The sequence below is a fragment of the Onychomys torridus genome, chromosome 7 (assembly GCF_903995425.1).
Source record: "Onychomys torridus chromosome 7, mOncTor1.1, whole genome shotgun sequence".
NCBI lineage: Eukaryota > Metazoa > Chordata > Mammalia > Rodentia > Cricetidae > Onychomys > Onychomys torridus.
In genome coordinates this window covers 100177859-100201554 of record NC_050449.1, presented here as the reverse complement: position 1 = coordinate 100201554, position 23696 = coordinate 100177859, and the positions used below count along the sequence as shown (strand labels likewise).

Here is a 23696-nt window from a genome sequence, read left to right as displayed (position 1 = left end):
CAGATGGGTAGCTTTAGATAGGATTTTACGTGAAGTTGAGTTATAAGTAAAAGTTAGCTGTAACAGAGCTGTAGTTAAAATTATGAGAGATTTCAGTGGTGATAAGGGGACTATCAGGTTGCAGAGATGGCTTAGTCAATAAAGTACTTGCTGTGCAAGCATTGGTTCCCCAGCACCCACAAATAAATCTGGGTGCAGGACTACATGCCTGTAATCCTATAATGGAGCTCACTAGCCAACCAGTTTAGATGAGTAGGTGAGCCGAGGTTCAGAGACCCTGTCTCAGAAAAATGAAGTAGAAAGTGATTGAAGAAGACACCTAGTATCCACTTCTGTCATCCACATTCACAGGTGCACATGTGCATACACACAGACAATATACCTAAATATGGGGGTTATAGATAAAATTATATTAATATGAATAGTGTAGGCTTTATTGATAAATGTGGACAGGTTTTATAGAGAAGAAATCTTTCCTGCTTAATATTGGAAGAGTCATTTGCTTTCTGTAGGTATTGAAGCTCTTTGTACTCATCTCTGGTTTTAGGTTTAGTGATTGTCATTTTGTTGCAATGATATATCTCCTTAATAGTATTTTTTTAATCAACATCTTGTTGGTGAGAATAGAAGCATAGCTGTTAATTCATGTATGGATTTGCACTTGATTTTTTTAAATGTATATCCTAACTTTTTCAAAAGGGACTTTACATAGATCTTTGGACAAGTGTGTTTTTGGTCTCCTAGAATTTACACTATATTAAGCAACTTCAGACTTATTTTATAAGCTTAGTCTTTCCTGGAAAAATTTGTATCATTAAAAGGCAAACATAGAACATTAGTGTTTCTTGTTCCTGTCAACTGCCTCTACTCTTATTTACTGAGTTACCGTGTGTAAGAGACTATGTAAAGATGTTATATATGTGTGTTAGTTTAAACTGATTGTACTGGATGGTTTTTTTGTGTCAACTAGACACAAGCTAGAGTCATGAGAGGAAGGAGCCTCAGTTGAGGAAATGACTCAATGAGATCTAGCTATAAGGCATTTTCTCATTTAGTGATCAGTAGGGGAGGGCCCAGCCCATGTTGGGTGGTACCATCCCTGGGCTGTTGGTCCTGGGTTCTATAAGAAAGTGGGTCGAGCAAACCATGGGCAGCAAGCTAGTAAGTAGCACCCCTCAATGGCATCTGCATCAGTTTCTCCTTTCAGGATCCTTCCCTGTTTGAGTTCCTGTCCTGACTTCCTTCATGATGAACAGCAATGCTGAAGTCTAAGCCAAATAAACCCTTTCCTCCTCAACTTACTTTTTGGTCAAGGTGTTTGGTCACAGCAATAGAAATTCTAAAACACTGACCAACAGACTTGTCATATGTCATATGGATTTTATCACCCCATATTTTATAGATTCATTCAGTGTTTCCATCTACCATATATTTGAGTGCCTGATGCAGGTCAGCCACTCATCTACTGGCCTCAGCTAGAAAAGAATAAAACACAGTCTTAATTTTCAACAAGAATAAGGAAGAATGGAATAGATAAAATAACATTTAGTGGCTCAATATAGAGAAAGAGAGGGAAAGTTATGACTTGCATATAGTTTTATATTTTCCCCAAAAGGAGGGGAAAAACCCCCACACCACCACCACAAAATAATAGGAATCAACAAACACTGTTCATTGATAACTTTGAATATCAGTGGCCTCAATTTCCTAATGAAAAGACATAAACTAACAGAATGGATTCGAAACTCAGGATTCATTCTTCTGCTACATCCAAGAAGCACACCTTAACATAGATATCACCTCAGGGTAAAAGGATGGAAAAAGATATTTCAAGAAAATGGACCCAAGAAACAAGTCAGTATAGCCATTTTAATATCTGACAAAATAGACTTCAACCCAAACCTCCTCAAAAGAAATAGAGGAGACTACATACTCATCAAGGAAAAATCCACCAAGAGGATATTGCAGTTCTTAATATCTGTGCACAAAACACAAGGGCACCCAAGTTCGTAAAAGAAACACTATTACAGCTTAAATCACATATTGACCTTTACACAGTGATAGTGGGTGACTTCAGTACCCCACTCTTACCTATAGACAAGTCATCCAGACAAAACTTAAAATGTTGGAGAGCTAACTGATGTTATAAATCCAATGGACCTAATAGATATTTACAGAACATTTCACCTAAACACAAAAGAATATACCTTGTTCTAAGCAGCTTTCTCCAAAATTGACCATGTTCTTGGACACAAAGTAAGTCTCAATGGATATAAGAAAATTGAAATAATACCCTGTATCCTATCTGACCACCATGAATTAAAGCAGGATATCAACAACAATAGAACAACGGAAATCTTGCAAATTCATGGAAACTGAGCAACTTACTACTGAATGAAAAATGTGTCAAGACAGAAATTGAGAAATTACTTTCTAGACTTGAATGAAAATGAATACACATGTTTCCAACCTTATTAGACTCAATGAAAGCTGTTCTGAGAGGAAAGTTCATAGCAGTAAGTGCCTACATTAAAAATGGGAGAGAGTTTATACTAGTAACTTAACAGTACACTTGAAAGCTCTGGAACAAAAAGAAGAAATCACACCCAAAAGAAATAGATGGCAAGAAATAATCAAACTCAGAGTTGAAATCAATAAAATAGAAACACACACACACACACACACACACACACACACACACACACACACACACACACCCGAATCAATGAAAAAAAAAAGAGTTGGTTCTTTGAGATAATGAGTAAAATTGTCAAACCCTTAGCCAGTTTATGTAAAAGATGGAGAGAACAGATCCAAATGAACAAAATTAGAGATGAAAATGGGGACATAACAGATATCTAGGGAAATCTAGAGACTCTTATGGACACACTTTACAAACCTTTACTTCATCAAATTGGAAAATCTAAAAGAAATGAATAGTTTTCTTGATATGTATCATCTACCAAAGTTAAATCAAGACCAGATAGGCAGTTTAGACAGATTTGTAAATAGAAGCAGTAATTAAGATTTTACCAATTTCCCTTCCAAAAAAAAGAGCTCAGGGTCAGATGGTCTTAGTCAGAATTCTACCAGACTTTCAAAGAAGAGTCAATATCACTGCTCCTCAAACTATTCCACAAAATAGAAACAGAAGGAATATTGTCTAATTAGTTTTTTTCTTTATTATTATGTGTTTTAAATTTTATACATCAGCCATGGGTTCCCCTGCCCTCCCCCCTCCCGCACCCACCCCCAACTTCCCCCCACCACCTCCCCTCCATTCCCATGTCCTCCAGGATCAAGGCACCCCTGGGGATTCATTTAAACCTGGTGGATTCAGTACAGGCAGGTCCTGTCACCTCCTTCCAGACTGAGCAAAGTGTCCCTGTGTAAGCCCAAGGTTTCAAACAGCCAGCTCATGCACTAAGGACAGATCCTGGTCCCACAGACTGGGTGCCTCCCAAGCAGATCAAGCTATTCAATTGTCTCACTTATCCAGAGGGCCTGATCCAGCTGGGGGCTCCACAGCCTTTGGTTCATAATTCATGTGCTTCCATTAGCTTGGCTATTTGTCCCTGTGCTTTTTGCAATCTTGGATTCAATAATTCACGCTCTCGCAGACCCTCCTCTTTCTCGACAGTTGGACACCTGGAGCTCCACCTGGGGCCTGGCTGAGGATCTCTGCATCCACTTCCATCAGTTATTGGACGAGAGTTCCAGCATATGACAGTTAGGGTGTTTAGCCATCTGATCACCGGACTAGGTCAGATCAGGCTTTCTCTCGACCATTGCCAGCAGTCTATAGAGGATGTATCATTGTGGATTTTTGGGGACCTCCCCAGCACTCTTCCTATTCCTGTTCTCATGTGGTCTTCATTTATCATGGACTGTTATTTCTCGTTCTCCCTTTCTGTTCTCGATCCAGCTGGGATCTCCTGCTCCCCTAAGCTTTCTTTCCCTCAAATCTTGCCCTTCATTACTCCCACTGTCGTCCAGGTTGTTCATGTAGATCTCATCCATTTCTCTGTCATTGGGTGATCCTTGGGTCTTTCCAAGGGTCCCATTTTCTAGGTAGCCTCCCTGGAGTTGTGTAGCAGTCTAGTCATCTTTGTTTTACATCTAGTATCCTCCTATGAGTGAGTACATACTGTGTTTGTCCTTCTGAGTCTGGGTTACCTCACTCAGGATGATTTTTTCTAGATCCATCCATTTGCCTGAAAACCTCATGATGTCATTGTTTATCTCTGCTGAGTAGTACTCCATTGTGTATATGTACCATATTTTCTTTATCCATTCTTCAGTTGAAGGGCATCTAGGTTGTTTCCAGGTTCTGGCTACAAGCAAATGCCCTTGTGGTATGATTGAGCATTCCTTGGGTAAATGCCCAAGAGTGCTATAGCTGGGTCTTGGGGGAGATGGATTCCCAATTTTCTAAGGAAGTGCCATATTGATTTCCAAGTGCTGTACAAGCTTGCATTCCCACCAGCAGTGGAGGAGAGTTCCCCTTGCTCCACATCCTCTCCAGCATAAACTGTCTTCTGTGTTTTTGATCTTAGCCACTCTGACAGGTGTAAGGTGGTATCTCAGAGTCGTTTTGATTTGCATTTCCTGGATAATTAGGGATGTTGAGCAATTCCTTAAATGTCTTTCAGCCATTTGAACTTCCTCTGTGGAGAATTCTCTGCTTAGTTCTATAGCCCATTTCTTAACTGGACTGTTGGACATTTTGATGTCTAATTTCTTGAGTTCTTTATATATTCTGGATATCAGCCCTCTGTCAGATGTGGGATTGGTGAAGACCTTTTCCCATTCTGTAGGCTGTCGCTTTGTCTTGTTGACCGTGTCCTTTGCTCTACAAAAGCTTCTCAGTTTCAACAGGTCCCATTGATTGATTGTTTCTCTCAGTGTCTGTGCTACTGATGTTATATTTAGAAAGTGATCTCCGGTGCCAATGTGCTCAAGAGTACTTCCTACTTTCTCTACTATCAGGTTCAGAGTAGCTGGATTTATGTTGAGGTCTTTGATCCACTTGGATTTAAGTTTTGTGCATGGTGACAGATAAGGATCTATTTGCAGCCTTCTACACATTGACATCCAGTTATGCCAGCACCATTTGTTGAAGATGCTTTCTTTTTTCCACTGTACATTGTTGGCTTCTTTGTCAAAAATTATATGTTCATTGGTGTGCGGGTTAATGTCAGGGTCTTCAGTTCGATTCCATTGGTCCACATGTCGGTTTTTATGCCAGTACCAAGCTGCTGTTATTACTGCAACTCTATAGTAGATCTTGAGGTCGGGGATTGTGATGCCTCCAGAGGTTGTTTTATTGTACAGGATTCTTTTGGCTATCTGGGTTTTTTGTTTTTCCATATGAAGTTGAGTATTATTCTTTCCAGATCTGTGAAGAATTGTGTTGGTAATTTGATGGGAATTGTGTTGAATCTGTAGATTGCTTTTGGTAAGATCGCCATTTTTACTATGTTAATCCTGCCTATCCATGAGCATGGGAGATCTTTCCATTTTCTGACATCTTCTTCAATTTCTTTTTTCAGGGACTTAAAGTTCTTGTCATATAGGTCCTTCACATGCTTAGTTAGAGTAACCCCAAGGTATCTTATATCATTTGTGGCTATTGTACAGGGTGATGTGTCTCTGATTTCCTTCTCAGCCTGTTTGTCTATTGTATATATGAGGGCTACTGATATTTTTGAGTTGATCTTATATCCTGCTATGTTGCTGAAGGTTTTTATTAGCTGTATCAGTTCCTTGGTTGAATTTTTGGAGTCACTCATGTATACTATCATGTCATCTGCAAATAGGGAAAGCTTGACTTCTTCCTTTCCAATTTGTATCCCTTTAATCTCCTTATGTTGTCTTATAGCTCTGGCTAGAACTTCAAGTACTATATTGAATAAGTATGGGGAGAGGGGACAGCCTTGACTTGTTCCTGATTTTAGTGGTATTGCTTTGAGTTTCTCTTCATTTAATTTGATGTTGGCTGTTAGCTTGCTGTAAATTGCCTTTATTATGTTTAGGTATGTTCCCTGTATTCCTGATCGCTCCAAGACCTTTATCATGAAGGGGTGTTGGATTTTGTCAAATGCCTTTTCTGCATCTAGTGAGATGATCATGTGTTTTTTTCTTTGAGTTTGTTTATATGGTGTATTACATTGACAGACTTTCGTATGTTGAACCCCCCTTGCATCCCTGGGATGAAGCCTACTTGATCATGGTGGATAATTGTTTTGATGTGTTCTTGGAGTCTGTTTGCCAGAATTTTATTGAGTATTTTTGCATCAATGTTCATGAGGGAGATTGGTCTGTAGTTCTCTTTCTTTGTTGCATCTTTGTTTGGTTTAGGAATCAGGGCAATTGTAGCCTCATAGAAGGAGTTTGGTAATATACCTTCTGCTTGTATTGTGTGGAACAATTTAAAGAGTATTGGTATTAAGTCTTCTTTGAAGATCTGGTAGAATTCTGCAGTGAAACCATCAGGTCCAGGGCTTTTTTTGGTTGGGAGACTTTTAATGACTGATTCTATTTCCTTAGGGGTTATTGGACTATTTAAATGGTTTATCTGGTCTTGATTTAACTTAGGTATGTGGTACCTATCCAGAAAATTATCCATTTCTTTTAGATTTTCCAGTTTTGTGGAGTAGAGGTTTTTGAAGTATGACCTGATGATTCTCTGGATTTCCTCATTGTCTGTTGTTATGTCCCCCTTTTCATTTCTGATTTTGTTAATTTGGATGCTCTCTCTCTGTCTTGGTTAGTTTGGATAAGGGCTTGTCTATCTTGTTGATCTTCTCAAAGAACCAACTCTTTGTTTCATTAATCCTTTGTATTGTTCTCTTTATTTCTATTTTATTGATTTCAGCTCTCAATTTGATAATTTCCTGGCGTCTGTTCCTCCTGGGAGACTTTGCTTCTTCCTGTTCAAGGGCTTTCAGGTGTGCTGTCAAGTCACTAGCGTGAGATTTCTCCAGCTTCTTTATGTGGGCATTCAGTGCTATGAATTTCCCTCTTAGCACTGCTTTCATAGTGTCCCATAAGTTTGGGTATGTGGTGTATTCATTTTCATTGATCTCTAGGAAGTCTTTAATTTCTTTCTTTATTTCTTCCTTAACCCATTGGTGATTCAGTTGAGCATTATTCAGTTTCCATGAGATTGTAGGATTTCTGTAGTTTTTTTCTGTTGTTGAAATCTAACTTTAAACCATGGTGGTCTGATAGAACACAGGCGCGTTATTCCATTTGTTTTGTGTCTGTTGAGATGTGCTTTGTGGCCAAGTATGTGGTTGATTTTAGAGAAGGTTCCATGAGGTGCTGAGAAGAAGGTATATTCTTTTTTGTTTGGGTGGAATGTTCTGTAGATATCAATTAAGTCCATTTGAGCCATAACATCAGTTAAGTCCATTATGTCTCTGTTAAGTTTCAATTTGGATGATCTGTTCTGAGGTGAAAGTGGGGTGTTGAAGTCTCCGACTATTAATGTGTGGGGTTTTATATGTGATTTAAGCTTTAGTAATGTTTCTTTTACATATGTGGGTGCCCTTGTGTTTTGGGGCATAAATGTTCAGAATTGAGACTTCATCTTGGTGGATCTTTCCTGCGATGAGTATGTAATGTCCTTCATCATCTCTTTTGATTGATTTTAGTTTGAAGTCTATTTTGCTGGCTATTAGGATGGCTACACCAGCTTGCTTCTTAAGACCATTTGATTGGAAAGTCTTTTCACAGCCTTTTATTCTTAGGAGGTGTCTGTCTTTGAATTTGAGGTGTGTTTCTTGTATGCAGCAGAAAGATGGGTCCTGTTTTCGTATCCATTCTGTTAGTCTGTGTCTTTTTATAGGTGAATTAAGTCAATTGATATTAAGGGATATTAATGACCAGTGATTGTTCATTCCTGTTGTTATTTTTATTTTTTGGTGGTAGTGTGTGTGTACTTCTCTTCTTTGGGGTTTACTGCTGTGGTATTAGCTATTGCCTGTGTTTTCATGGGTGTATCTGCTTTCCTTAGGTTGGAATTTTCCTTCTAGTGCTCTCTGTAGGGCTGGGTTTGTGGATAAGTATTGTTTAAATCTGGTTTTGTCTTGGAAGGTCTTGTTCACTCCATCTATTCTGATTGAGAGTTTTGCTGGGTATATTAGTCTAGGCTGGCCTCCATGGTCTCTTAGTGGCTGCATTATATCTGTCCAGGTCCTTCTGGCTTTCAATGTCTCCACTGAGAATTCGGGTGTTATTCTGATGGGTTTGCCTTTATAAGTCACTTGGCCTTTTTCCTTTGCTACCCTTAATATTCTTTCTTTATTCTGTACGTTTAGTTGTTTAATTATTATGTGGCTAGGGGACTTTCTTTTGGGGTCTAGTCTCTTTGGTGTTCTATAGGCTTCTTGTATCTTCATAGGCATTTCGTTCTTTAAGTTGGGAAAGTTTTCTTCTATGATCTTGTTAAGTATATTTTCTGTGCCTTTGAGTTGGTATTCTTCTCCTTCCTCTATCCCTATTATTCATAGGTTTGGTCTTTTCATGGTGTCCCAAATTTCTTGGACATTTTGGGTCATGACTTTGTTGGTTTTAGTGTTTTCTTTGACTGATGTATCTATTTCTTCTAACGTATCTTCAACACCAGAGATCCTCTCTTCCGTCTCTTGTATTCTGTTGGTTATACTTGTATCTGAAGTTCCTGTTTGTTTACTCAGATTTTCTATTTCCAGCATTCGTTCTGCTAGTGTCTTCTTCATTTTTTCTATTTCCCTCTTCAGGTCTGGGACTGTTTCCCTTGCTTTTTCATGATTTTCTTTCGGGGACTTATTGTTTTCTTCTGCTTTAATTGTCCTTTCCTCTAGTTTTTTATAGCGTTCTTCCCATTTTTTGTTTGTCTGTTCCTCCAATTTATTTTTTATTTCTTCTATATAAGGCTCTAGCCTCTTCATGATGTTACTTATAAGGTTGTTTTCTTCTTCTTCTTCTTCTTCTTCTTCTTCTTCTTCTTCTTCTTCTTCTTCTTCATCTTCTTCTTCATCTTCTTCTTCTATTCTCTGATGTTCAGATCTAGCTGTTGGAGAAGGGCTAGGTTCTGGCGATGTTGTATTGCTCTTTATTTTGTTGTATGTACTTCTGCCTTGGAGTCTGCCCATCTCCTTTTGGGTTCGTCTTGGTCTTATCAGTGTACTTGGTCCAGACAGAGCTGACAGATTTAGGGAGCCTCTCTCTGGACCAGATGGAAGCTCTGGGCCGGATGGGAGCTCTGGTCCAGATGAGAGTGCTGGCCAGATAGGAGCTGGGGGGGCTGGACTCTGAGTCTCAGGAAGTCCCTGGGATCTCCTTATCTTGTCCAGATGGGAGCTCCTCTTGTCCAGATGCGAGTTCTGGGACAGGATGGAAGCTCTGGTCCAGATGGGAGTTCTGGGGCAGATGGTAGCTGGGGGCTCTGTGGTCCAGATGGGAGATCCGAGACAGGATGGAATACTGGACACTGGTCTCTAAGTCTCAGGAAGTGGCTGTGGTCTCCAGCAGATGGGTGTGGGAGCAAGGCGTTGAGGTTGTAGTGTCCACTGGAGGGTTTCTCAGGTCTCTGGTCCAGATGGGAGTTCCAGGGCGGATGGGAGCTCGGGGCTGGTCTCTGAGTGTCAGGAAGTGGCTGCGGGGTGTTGGGCAAATGGGTGTGGGTGCAGGGTGTGGAGACTGCAGCGTCTGCCTGCAGTCTTGGAAAAGGGGACCCTTCCCACAGGGCTCGCCGATTGGCCAGAAACTGGGGCCAAGGTGGGTAGGTCCTTCCAGGATGGTGCCCAGGGTTGGGACCCAGGAGCAGTTGCCTCTCTGACTATAACCCCAGGCTCTCACCTCTGGTCCAGATGGGAGTTCTGGGGCGCATCTTAGGTTGTGATTTTGATGTGAGTTGTGCTTGTGGTGGCAGATGTAAAGAATAAATAAAATTGGCTCTCAAGTATTTGAAAAATGCTCATATCATTATTGTTAGATAAATGCAGATCAAGTCTACAGTGCGGTGCCATGTTATTCCAATTAGAAAATTTTTAAAAAAAATTTTATAATTAATTTAATTTTACATATCAGCCACGGATTTTCCTGTCCTTCCTCCTCCCACCCACTCCCGCCCTCCCCCCAATCCACCTCCTCCAAGGCAAGGACTCCCCTGGGGATTCAGCTCAGCCTGGTAGACTCAGTTGAGGCAGGTCCAGCCTTCTCCTCTCTTCACCTAGGCTGAGCAAAGTGTCCCAGCATAGGCCCTAGGTTCCAGAAAGCTAGCCCATGCACTAAGGACAGGTCCTGGTCCTACTGCCTGGGGGCCTCCTAAATAGTTCAAGCTAATTGACTGTCTCACTTATCCAGAGTGCCTGATCCAGTTCCATGGTGGTTTCTCAGCTATTGGTTCAAAGTTCATGTGTTTCCACTAGTTTGGCTATTTGTCCCTGTGCTTTTTCCAACCATGGTCTCAATATCTCTTGTTCATATAACCCCTCCTCTCTCTCGCTGATTGGACTCCTGGAGCTCCACCCGGGGCTTGGCCGTGGATCTCTGCATCTCCTTCCATCAGCCACTGGATGAGAGTTTTATCACAACAGTTAGGGTGTTTGGCCATCCGATCACCAAGAGTAGGTTAGTTTGGGCTTTCTCTCAACCATTGTCAGTAGTCTTTTGTGGAGGTATCTTTGTGGATTTCTGGGGACCTCTGTAGCACTTTGCTTCTTCCTATTCCCATGGGGTCTTCATTTATCATGGTATCTCTTTCCTTGTTCTCCCTCTCTGTTCTTGATCCAGCTGGCATCTCCTGCTTCCCTAAGCTCTCTTTCCTCCAACCCTTGCTCTTCATTACCCACCCCCCCTCTTCACATCCAGTTTGCTCATGTAGATCTCATTGGGTGATCCCTGTGTCTTTCTTAGAGTCCTCTTTACTAGGTAGCTTCCCTGGAGTTGTGAGTAGCAATCTAGTCATCCTTTGCTTTACATCTAGTATCCACCTGTGAGTGAGTACATACCATGTTTGTCCTTCTGTGTTTGGGTTACCTCACTCAAGATGATTTTTTCTAGATCCATTCATTTGCCTGAAAACCTCATAATGTCATTGTTTTTCTCTGCTGAGTAGTACTCCATTGTGTATATGTACCACATTTTCTTTATCCATTCTTCAGTTGAAGGGCATCTAGGTTGTTTCCAGGTTCTGGCTATTACAAACAATGCTGCTATGAACGTAGCTGAGCATGTGCCCTTTTGATCAAGGAACTCATACAGCTTATGTAGGAGGACACAAGATTAACTAAAAAAAAATCAGTAGCCCTCCTATATACAATTGACAAACATGCTGAGAAGGAAATCAGAGATACATCACCCTTTACAATAGCCACAAATGATATAAAATACCTTGGGGTAACTCTAACTAAGCAAGTGAAGGACCTGTATGACAAGAACTTTAAGTCCCTGAAAACAGAAATAGAAGAAGATGTCAGAAAATGGAAGGATCTCCCTTGCTCATGGATAGGTAGGATTAACAGTAAAAATGGCGATCTTACCAAAAGCAATCTACAGATTCAATGCAATCCCCATCAAAATCCCAACAGAATTCTTCACAGACCTGGAAAGAACAATACACAACTTCATATGGAAAAACAAAAAACCCAGGATAGCCAAAAGAATCCTGTACAATAAAACAACCTCTGGAGGCATCACAATCCCTGACTTCAAGCTCTACTATAGAGCTACAGTAATAAAACAATTAGAAGATTTTATAAACAGACAAAAATGGCACTGTTGTGGAGAAAAAAGCAACTCATGTACTGTTGGTAGGAATGTAAATTAGTACAGCTATTATGGAGAACAGTTTGGAGATTCCTCAGAAAGCTATAAAATTAGAATTACCATATGATTCAGTTATTCCTGTATTTGGTTGCTATCCAAAGGAGATGAAGTTAGTGTAACAGAGAGGTTCATGTATGCACATGTTTATTGCTGCACTATTCACAATAGCTAAAATAAGGATTCTACCTAGATGCCTACCAACAAATGAATGGATAAAGAAATGTGTTTTGTATTCATGATAGACTATTATTACAGTGATTGGATCAAAGTCCTGTTATTGTTGTTACAGAGAATAGAGCTAGAGAACATCATGTTATATGAAGTAATCTAGACACAGACATTTACTGCCCATTATTTCTCATATTTAGAAGTTAAAAAAGTTAACCTGAAAAATTGAAGTTATTGCCAGGGACTGGGATGTATATATTGGGGTAAAAGTTGGGGGAAAAAAGTTAGATTTTATCACTGCACATCATATGCATGTATGGAAATAGTACACTCTACCTCAGTAGTATTACAGTTAATTCATGCTAATAAATAAGAAGAAAATGTGATAACTGAAGTTCAGTGAGTGCAGTGCATGATCCTCAGAGTGATCGCATCTGAGATGATAATACCTCCCCCCCCCCTTTTTTCGCTTTTCAAGACAAGGTTTCTCTGTGTAGACCAGGCTGGCCTTGAACCCAGAGATTCACCTGCCTCCTCCTCCCAAGGCGTGTGTCCACGTCCACTCCGCCCCCTCCACAGCTGATAATACTTTTTTGAAGCTATTTAGATCAGTGTTTGCCAGGGCTGTGGGGAGAGAAGGTTTGGGAAAAAGTTGACTGCAGGGGAACATGGTATTTTACATTTTGCTTATGTAGTGTTAATAAAGAATGAACACTATACATTTAAGGTTCTACCTAGCATTTTGTGTTACCAATATTCCAGATTTAGGTGGTCCTGTGTGCAGTTGTAGCCTATTTTAATTTGCAACTCCTTAATCAGTTGATGACGACTGTCTTTTGATCTATCATTCATCATCTGTATATCTTATTTGCTGAGATGTCTAGCTTTATCTTTCATCTATTTTTAAATTTGATTTCCTCTCTTCCCCTTCATTTTACTCCCATCATTTCTTCTTCCTTTCCCCCCCTCTTTCCCTCCTCTTTCTTTTCCCACACTTGGTTGGCTGTTTATTTTCTTCATTTTGAGTTGTGTGCATTCTTTATATATATTTAAGGTAATGGTATTTACATATATATTTGAGGTAATGGTATTTTATCAGATATGTTCATTGTAAAAATTTTCTTCTCAATAGCCTATCTTACTCTCTTTGTTTTTCATAGGGCTGAAACTTTACATTTTTATGTAGTCCAGCTTATCAGTTATTAATGAACCATGCTTTGGTTTTACATCTAAAAAGTCATCACCATACCTGATATTACTGGAGTTTTCTCCTGTATTGTCTTCTGAGTGTTTATAATTAGCACTTTACCTTTAGGTGTATGATCCAGCTGAGTTAATTTTTGTGAGGGGTAGAAGCTCACATTCTCATTCTCTCTCTCTCTCTCTCTCTCTCTCTCTCTCTCTCTCTCTCTCTCTCTCTCTTCCCCCTTCCCTCTCCCCCCTTTCACACACACACACATACACACACACACACACACACACACACACACACACACACACACACACACGTTTATATCCACATGTACAATTTATTCTCTCATACAATACATCCTGATTGCAGCTTCCCCTCCCTCCACTTCTTCCAGTCCATTCCCCACTTCCAGCCTCCCCCAGACCCACCCTATCCCTGTCTCCCCCTCCAGAAAGGCCTCCCAGGGATATCAACCAACCATGATACAGTAAGACCAGACATAAACCCTTACATGAAGGCTGGGAAAGGCAACCTTGTAGGAAGAAAAGGATCCAAGAGCAGGCAAAAGAACCAGAGACCCTCCCACTCTCACTGTCAGGAGTTCCCCCCAAACACCAAGCTAGCAACCATAATATATATGCAGAGGACCTAGCATAGACCCATGAAGATTCTGCAATTGCCGCTTCAGTCTCTGAGCCCTCATGAGCCCTGCTTATTTGAATCTGTGGGCTGTCCATTGTTCTGAGGGGAGGGATCTGATGGAGACCTCCAACATGGGCTCTCTTTCTGCCTAGAGTTTGGCTGTGGGTCTCTGCATCTGCTCCCATTAGCTGCTGGAAGTAGCCTCTCTGATGTATGGACTAGGTACTTATCTATGAGTATAGCAGGACATGGTTAGGAATCATTTATTTGATTTTATTTACTTTTAAAACATATTTATTTATTTATTTATTGATTGATTGCCTGTCATGCTTAGTTCTACCCTAGGTTTCTGGGCTATCCAGCCTCCAGTTCCTGGTCATGCAGGCATTGCTGGCTATAGGCTCCCTCTTGTGTCATGGCCCTCAAATTAGACCAGTCATTGGTTGGCCACTCCTACAAGTTCTGTGCCACCATTGCCCTACCACATCTTGTAGGCAGGACAGATTGTAGGTTGAAGTTTTAGTGAATGGATTGGTGTACCAGTCCCTCTACTGGTAGCCTTGCCTGGTTATAGAAGATGGATGGTTCAGGCTCTGTATCTTCCATTACTAGGAGTTCTCCCTAGGGTCACTTTTGTAGATTCCAGGGAGTTTCCATTGCACTAGATTTCCACATTGCCCTCCAAACATCCTCCAGTTCCTGTCCTCTCTCCTTGTACTCTGTCCCTCCATCCATCCCTCACATCTGATCCCTCCTATTCAGTCTCCACCCTCCACCAGTTTACCCACAAAATCTATTCCATTCCCCCTTCCCAGGGAGATTCATGTATCCTTCCTAGAGCCTGCCTTGTTACTTATCCTCTCTAGGTCTGTGGATTGTAGCATGATTATCATTTAGTGAGTACATATTATGTTTGTCTTTCTGGGTCTAGGTTACCTTACTCAGGATGATTTTTTTCTAGTTGCATCCGTTTGCCTGTAAATTTTATGATGTCATTTTCTTTAATTACTGAATAATACTCCATTGTGTAAATGTTACTACATTTTCTTTATCCATTCTTCAGTTGAGGGACATCTAGGTTGTTTCTAGTTTCTCCATATTTTGCTATTGTGATTCTGAGCTGCACCAAAGATGCAGGTGCAACAGCTGTAGGCATAGAATGCTGGGCAGTCAATATTTCTGCAGTGTCTGGAGGTTTAAATAGGACATGAAATGACAGAAAGCTAACAATGGCTATAGAAAAGTTCTGAGAGTGTAAGAGTTATATAGAGGGCTTGGAGTGGACAAAAGAGAAAGCAGAGACACATTTAGGTGCCAGAGGCATCATTGGGTGCTAAAGTCTACCATTAATATTGGCTATGCATTTTCCCATCGTCAGTGGAGGCCGGTGAGCCTAGGTCAGGAGACAGGGCATCCCCATGATCCAGAGGCCAATAAAGAGTATCTTTGGGAAGGAGGGGTCGTCATCCAGACTTGTTACCAAGAGAAAGGACAGTTGTCCGAGGAGAAATGCAGGATGTGTTGACAGGCTTTTCGGAGGGGAATGCTTTGGATTCCAGCAATACAGCCACCAAAAGTGAAAGCTTGCTAACCATGTCAAACTGAATCGAATGTACTTATTGGGAGTGTAGGAATATAGGTAATTTAGGGGAAAACTCACCAATTAGCCACTGTTGGATAGAGAAAACTGGTGCTGAAGGTCTCAATCAATGTGTGAGAACTGGGCTGGGGGGAATCCTGTAGATCAAATATAAGTCATGGCATCAATGAAAGGACTGGTATAGGCACAAGACACCCCATGACCAAGTTCTCACCACAGAAGAGATTGATTTGCCCCAGAGGGACAGAGGGCAGGGAATAAGAGACAGAGACAGGAGATAGAGGAAAAGAGAGAAGGGGAAGGGAATGGGGAGGGGGAAGGGATATTTGCCCTCAAGTAACAAATGAGTGCCTCTGGATAGAGAGAAGACAGTGATATATTTCCTTCATTAAAACTGTACCACCTCCCCAAATACCACTACGAAATGGGGACTAGGTGTTCAAATATGCTAGCCTATGGGGACATTCTTGTTTAAACCACCACACTTGTTAATTAGCAATTCTTCAACTTCCTTTTCCACCCTGTCTTTGCATTCACCCTTCTAACTTTTATGAGTTTGTCTGTTTTGAATCTCATGTAAACAGAACCGTGGGGCACACGTGTCATTCTGTGACTGGCTTATTTTGCGTAGTGTATTAACCTTAAAATTAATCCATATTGCTGCACAGTTAAGGGTTTTCTTTCTTTAAAGGATAAGTAATTATGTGTTTACCACACTTTTTTGCATACAGTCATTTGGATAGACATTTGAGTTGTTTCTTCATCTTAGCTACTGTCAGTAGTGATGTCAAGAAGCTTGGGATACCAATGTCTCTTTGGGAACATGGTTCCAATTATTTCTGATGGATACTAGTAAGTTTATAAAGATAAAAAGGGAAAGCCTTTATCAGGATGGGGTGTTTAATTTTGATTAGACAGGTTAATTAGGGTGTCCAAAAGGGGGTTTTTATTGCTGGATTTTCATAGTTTGGTAGTTGGACCTTGGTAGTTAGCCTCAGGTGTGGAAGTGACCAAATAATGGAATAGACTTGGGTGGCTAGCTTTAGGAATGTAACTAATGTTTTTTTTAGCAAGGTAGGAGGGTATGGGAGGAGGACAAGGCCCACCAGAGCCATGTTTACCATGCTTGGACCTGTTAGAGCCCCTTCAATGGACAGTGAGACTTATCAATGAGCAATTATTGTTACTCCGTTATTTTGTTGGTTGTGGTGTTGGCAGTGTTTGTGTGTGTGTGTGTGTGTGTGTGTACACATGTGTGTGTGTGTGTGTGTACACATGTGTGTGCACTATACTTCCCTTTTTTTAGTTTTGTTGGTGTAAGATTATTTATTTCCTGTGTTTTCATGGGTATAGTTAACTTCTTTGGGTTTGAGTTTACCTTCTAGTATTTTCCCTAGGGCTGAATTTATAGATAGGTAGTGTTTAAATTTGACTTTATCATGGAATATCTTGTTTTGCATCTGTGATCTCTCAGAGCCTGCAGGACATCTGTTCAGATCCTTCTGGCTTTTAGAGTCTACATTGAGAAGTTGAGTGTAGGTCTAATAGGTCTGCCTTTATATGTTACTTGCTCTTTTTCCCTTGCAGCTTTTTTTCAAGACAGGGTTTCTCTGTAGCTTTGCGCCTTTCCTGGATCTCACTTTGTAGACCAGGCTGGCCTTGAATTCACAGAGATCCACCTGGCTCTGCCTCCCGAGTGCTGGGATTAAAGGCGTGCGCCACACCACTGCCCGGCTCCCTTGCAGCTTTTAATATTCTTTGTTCTTTATGTTAAATGTTTTGATTATTATGTCACAAGGGGACTTTCTTTTCTGATCCAAACTATTTGGTGTTCAGTAAGCTGCTTGTACCTTTATAGGCATCTCCTTCTTTAGGTTAGTAAAATTTTCTTCTGTGATCTTGTTAAAAATATTCTCTGGGCCCTTGTGGTGGGATACTTCTCCTCCTTCTATTTCTATTCTTCTTCTTTTAAAGATTTGTTTATTTATTATGTATACGGTGTTCTGTCTGCATGTATGTCTGCATGCCAGAAGAGGGCTTCAGATCTCATTACAGATGGTTGTGAGTCACCATGTGGTTGCTGGGAATTGAACTCAGGACCTCTGGAAGAGCAGCCAGTGCTCTTAACCTCTGAGCCATCTCTCTAGCCCTTTTCCTATTAGTCTTAGATTTGGTCTTTTTATAGTGTTCCAGATTTTCTGGATGTTTTGTGCCAGGAATCTTAGATTTAACATTTTCTTTGACCAATGTATCTATTTCTTCTATTGTGTCTTTGATGCCTGAGATTCTCTCTTCCATCTCTCGTATTCTGTTGGTGATGCTTGATCTGTAGTTCCTGTTCTCTTACCTAGAGTTTTCATTTCCAGAATTCCTTCAGTTTGCGTTTTCTTTATTCTATTTCTCTTTTCAGATCTTGAACAGTTTTATTTGTTTCCTTCAACTACTTGTTTATTCTTGGCTTTCTTTAAGGGATTTATTGATTTCTTCTAATTTTTTGATTGTCTTTTCCTCAATTTCTTTAAGGGAATTACTAATTTCCTCTTTAAAGACCTCTGTCATCTTCATAAAGTTGGTTTTAAGGTTGTTTTCTTAAACTTAGCTGTGTTGGAGTATTCAGGGCTTGCTGTGGTAGGATGGCTGGGCACTGGTGGTGACTATTGCCTTGGCTATTGTTGATTGTGTTCTTAGCTGGCCTCTAGGCATCTGGGTTTAGAGTGATTATAGGTCTAGGTGCTGATTTCTGAGTTTATCTTTGTTGGATTAGTGTTTTGTTCCTTGGTTTCTGTATCCTCTTTGGTCTTTGGGCTGGTGTGGCCTCTGATTGAGCAGGGGGTTTCTGCCCAAGTTGTAATCTGGGACACAGAAACAAGGAGGGATGGTGGGATAGAGGATAGGATGGGGGATACCAAGAGAGTAGGGTGCCCACAGGCAGGTGGCTTACCTGGGCTTCTGGTGGCCAGTGTGGCCTCTGGTTGAGTAGTGGGGTCTCTGCCTGAGTTGGGGCCTGGGACTTGGTGACAAGGAGGGAGGGGGATTGGGATAGGGTGGGGAGGGGCAATGAAAGAGTGGGGAGGTCTGCTGGTCAGTGGCCTTCTGGCCCTTTAGTGGCAGGCTTGGCCTCTGGTGGAGCATGGGTCTCTGCCCGAGTTGGGGGCTGGGCTGAGTGATATGTATGTAGTTTATTTATTTTCCCAAATTGATCCCAGTTGCTCTTGCACCATTTGCTAAACCACCTTTTCCTCTTGTGTTGCCGTCACTCCTTGGTCAAGGGTCAGTTGAAGTCTGTGTGAGTCTGTTTATGGATTTTATCTTTTGTTTGGTAGGTCGTTTGCCTATTTGTTCCCCAGGACCCCACAGCTTTGAACACTGTAGCTTTAGAGCATTCATGGCTTTATTTATTTATGTAGTCATTCATTCATTCATTCTCAAGGTTTTTAGAGAGACTCATTCTGCCATGTGATATCTCAATACATTTATGTTAGGTATAGTAAGATTATGTTGTTTTTTGTTTTTGTTTTTGTTTTTGTTTTTTAAAAAAAACAAGGTTTCTTTGTGTAGACTTGAATATCTTGGAACTAGCTGTGTAGACCAGGCTGGCCTCAACCCCACAGAGACTGTCTGCCTTTGTTTCTCAAGTGCTGAAGATTATCTAAAATGAAGAAATTGAGACTCAGTTTGTGAAACTAATTACTGAAATTTATTGTCCTAGTTGTTGTTACTAAAAGAAGCAGAATTGCTGTTCTTTTGTAGTCTATTGTTTTCATGTGAGGAATTTAGATTTTCCCTCTTTCATAGCACTGTCATAGAGATTTGAAGATTAGTGCATGGAAAATGCCCTCAATTCCAATATGCAAAATTAATAACAGAAGTTCTCAGTTAATATTAGCTGTTATTTATACTCTTCACTTTCATTTTCCTTTTGTATGTACTTTTCTTGGTTTATACTTGTACATGCTGTTTCCTCTCAAACACTAGTGAACTATATGGCAAAACTCTGAAAATAATAGATTAGAACTGAGAAAAGTTGGCAATAAAATTTTCTTTGCTTGAAATTTATACTTCTGTTGGGTAATTGAGCCTCTTGTTAGTATTGCTGTATATAAATGCTGAAAGAGAAAAAGATTGATTTCTCTGTAATAGTAGGGATACTGACTTTAGCAACTGAACAGAAACAATAACAACCAACAAATAAGTGAAGAGCATAGTATGCTGCATGGGAGAGAATGAATCAGGAAATAGTCTGGACTGTATTTCCTATCTGCCATAAAACCCAAAACTGAATAAAGATAAAAACCTACTCCTTCAGGAGTAAACTACCAGCACTTCAGTGTAGATCCTAGTGAAGCCAAGTATAGTAAGGAAAGTATCACATTCATTTGCTTTTTCTAAAATAACTATTATGTCTCTTACAGAATGACAGTAACACTATTTTAATATCTTTTTAGGTTGGTACAGAGGAGTTTCAACAAAGAAGCCTAATGTGAAGGTAATGGAGAGTTTATCATTGTGTTCCTCAATGTGTAGGATTTGCCTCATATATTAAAAACAGCTGTTTTTTAGTTCATCTTTAATCCTTTATAGTAGCTGCAGTCATCTTTTTGGCAGAATTGTGTAAGAGTCTTGTAAGACTCAGGCAGTATTAAAATGATTTTTCAAATATCATAGAAAATGCAAATGTGGTTATAGTTATATACTTATCTTGAAGAAGCCTAGTCATACCTTTAAGTACTTTTTCTTCAAGATTTGACAAAAACTAAATTGACTTATTTATAGTTTTAGTGATGTGGAACCACATCTATTTAGATGAATTTATTGCTAAGATGCAAAGTGGGGAAAATGAAATATATGCTTAACTGGGCATTTCTTTGTTGATATTAAAAATTTTATTAAAATGTGAACTTAAATAAGATTACATTGAATACTGATGTTATATATTAAATTTTATGTGTTCAGTCCATTATTACTATTAACTTAATAAAATAAGATATATTTTAATTAGCAATTATATCTAGAAACATTTCTAATGTTTCATTATTATTATATTATTATGTATTATTTTTATATGCTTACTATAGTTTCCCCTCCCTTCTCTTCTCCCAGGCCCTCCTACCTGCTTTCCCTCTGTACCACTCTTTCCATCCACTCCTCCTATGTTTTTATTCAGAAAAGGGCAGGCTTCCCAGGGATATTAACCAAACATGGCATATAAAGTTGCAGTAACACTATGCACCTCCCCTTGTATGAAGGATGGGCAATAACAAAGACTATTGGGGTACAGCCCCTTATAGTCCCCAGGGTTCCAGAAGAGATGCTATCAGTGGCAAAAATTAATCTGAGGATTGTTGAAAGAATCTAAGTACACAGAGTTCTTTAGTCCATTCACTTCATTCTTCTAAGTCAAAATCTCCCAGTGCTGTGGGGGTACCAATATATATATACTTACAAACAGTAATACTTTGACAATGCAATGTGAGATATTTTGGGTCATAAGATCTACACAAAGAGCAGTGTTTGTCAGCTTCATTTGCAACCCAAAAGGGGAGTGATTAAAGGAGATGGGGTCAACTAAGGGCTAAAATTGGTTAATAGATCAAAAAGGGAAATTTATGTGCTCAAACTATATTCTTAGAAGCGGTTAGGTAAAAGTTGGGACTTTTATGTCACTAAGTCATGGGTAAAATAAAACTGCCTTTTTCCCTTCTTTCCTTTGGACCTGTATCTGTCTCAACCTATCTTGGCTGTGCTATTTTCTGGTAGAGTGCTAGGCAGCCTGTGTCACAGCTTGATGTACCTGGAGTGTAAAAACCCTTTTGTTCTGAGTAATTGTTAAAGGGGAAGTCTAGAGATACCACTTGGACTATGGGAGAAAGGAGAGTTTAATTTGCATAAGAAACAAGGCTTTATATCTAATATCTGCCTGGCCTTGATGGTTGTGTCCATATGGATATTTACATTATTTTTAGGAGACTAGCAGATGGTCTAGGTTTACCTAGCTGCAGTCTGTCCCTGGATGTTTGAAAAGTATCTCAGATAAAATGCTTTTGTCCGGAGATGGCCCTGGCCCTAGATAGTTGTTAAGGAGATAATTATAGAAGGCAGATATCTGATTCAAATGCTAAAAAGTGGAAACAAAAGCCTGGAAAAGAGGAGTCTTGCCTGTGTGACTGTTGTCAACACAGTTGGGGGAAGTTATCCAAATACCTTAATTGTGTAGGGAAAAACTGTGCCCAATGAATGATCAAACACACTATTCTTAGAAAGAGAATTAAATGGAAAAGCTACATTAGCACACAAGAAATTGTAGGAAATGGCTAATATTCAAAAGCCAATATCACCAAGACTCCTTAAGTCTTAGCTTTATCCTCTGGAAGGGCGCTTGGCTTCTTCTAGGTATTAGCTTTGTCATAGTCAGCTGAATTCCTACTTCTTATTTCTGTGGCTCTCAGTAGGGCAAGGTAAACCCAGTAACAGGAGCAAGGTCCCAAAAACCTATAAAAGAGTCAGAGAGAGGCCCTGCTCCCACTGTTGAGTCCCACAAGAAAACCAAGATACATAACTGTAACATATATGCAGAGGGCCTAGGTCAGTCCCATGCAGGCTCTCTGGTTGTTGGTTCAGTCCTTATCAGCCCCTATGAGTCCAGGTTAGTTGATTGTATGGATTTTCGTGTGATATCCTTGACCCCTTTGTGCTCCTACAATTCTTCCTGTTCCTCTTCTGAAGGATTGCCCAATCTATGCTTAATGTTTAGCTGTGGGTCTCTGAATCACCTGTTTCTATCATTTGCTGGATGAAGCCTCTCTGATGACAATTGGTCTAGGCTCCAGTCTATGTGTATAGTTGGATATCATTAGGCATCATTACATTGATTTTCTTTGAAATTCATGTTTGATTCTATCCTAGGTCTCTGGACCATCCATCCATTGGGTCCTAGTACCCAGGCAGTGTCAGGGGTAGGCTCCCGTTCATGGCATGAGTCTCAGGCTGGACTGGTCATTGGTTGGCCATTCCCACAATTTCTGTGCCATGTATACCTCAGCACATCTTGTAAGCAGGACAAATTGTGGGTTGAAGGTTATGTGACTAGATTGGTATCTCAATCCCTCCACTAGAAGTTCTTTCCTGGTTATAGATCACCAGTTCAGGCTATGTATCCCCTATTGCTTGGAGTTTTAGCTAGGGTCACCCTTGTAGATTCCTGGGAGTTTACATTGTACCTAGGTTTCTACCTGATCCTGAAATGCCCTCCTTTTATAGTTGCCTCTTCTAGGATTCTTCCCTCTCTATCCCTCCTATCCCCACTTGGTCCCTTCTGTTACCATTTCTACCTTTTCCCAGTCTACCAGCAAAATATATTCTATTTCCCCTTCCCAGGGAGATCCAAGTGTCCCCCTTAAGCACTTCTGGTTACCTAGCCTCTCTGGATCTGTGGATTGTAGTATGGTTATCCTTTGCTTTGCAGCCAATATCTACTTATAAGTGAGTACATACCATATTTGTCTTTTTGGGTCCAGGTTGCCTTATTCAGGATGCTTTTTTTCCCCCAAGTTCCATCCATTTGCCTGCAAATTTCATGTCATTTTAACAGCTGAGTAATATTCTATTGTGTAAATGTACCACATTTTCTTTATTCTAGATGTTGAGGAACATCTAGGTTGTTTCCAGTTTGAGACTATTATGAATAAAGCTACTGAGAACATAGTTGAGCAAGTGTCTTTGTGATAGGATGGAGTGTCCTTTGGGTATATGCCCAGGAGTGTGATAGCTGGGTCTTGAGGTATATTGATTCCCAATTTTCTGAGAAACTGTCATTGATTTCCAAAGTTTGCACTCACACCAGTGATGGTGGAGTATTCTCCTTGCTTGACATCCTCTCCATCATGAACTATCACTTACGTTTTTGATCTTAACCATTCTGACAGGTACAAGATGGAATTCAAAGTTGTTTTAATTTGCATTTCCCTGATGGCTAAGGCTGTTGAACATTTCTGTAAGTGTTTCTTGACTTAAACACTTTGAGATTTGAGATTCCTCTGTTGAAAATTCTCTGTTTAGATCTGTACCCCACTTTTTAATTGGATTATTGGGTTTTTTTTTGTTATCTAGTTTCTTGAGTTCTTTATATATACTGGAAATTAGCTTTCTGTTGGATATGGAGTAGATGAAGATCTTTTCCCATTCTGTAGGTTACTATTTTGTCCTATGGACAGTATCCTTTGCCTTACAGAAGCTTTTCTGTTTCATGAGGTCCCATTTGCCAATTGTTGATCTAAGTGT

General features: G+C 40.1%; 1 protein-coding gene across 7 annotated transcripts in view; it reads left to right on the top strand.

Annotated features, from left to right (window-relative positions):
* Dock3 (dedicator of cytokinesis 3) overlaps positions 1 to 23696 on the top strand; it is a 391678-nt gene that overhangs the window by 59871 nt on the left and 308111 nt on the right. For all 7 annotated transcript variants that reach the window (XM_036193576.1, XM_036193574.1, XM_036193572.1 and 4 more), the window contains exon 3: positions 19865 to 19905. In XM_036193576.1, coding sequence (XP_036049469.1) covers positions 19865 to 19905 — 41 coding nt within the window. The remainder of the gene's footprint in view (positions 1 to 19864; positions 19906 to 23696) is intronic.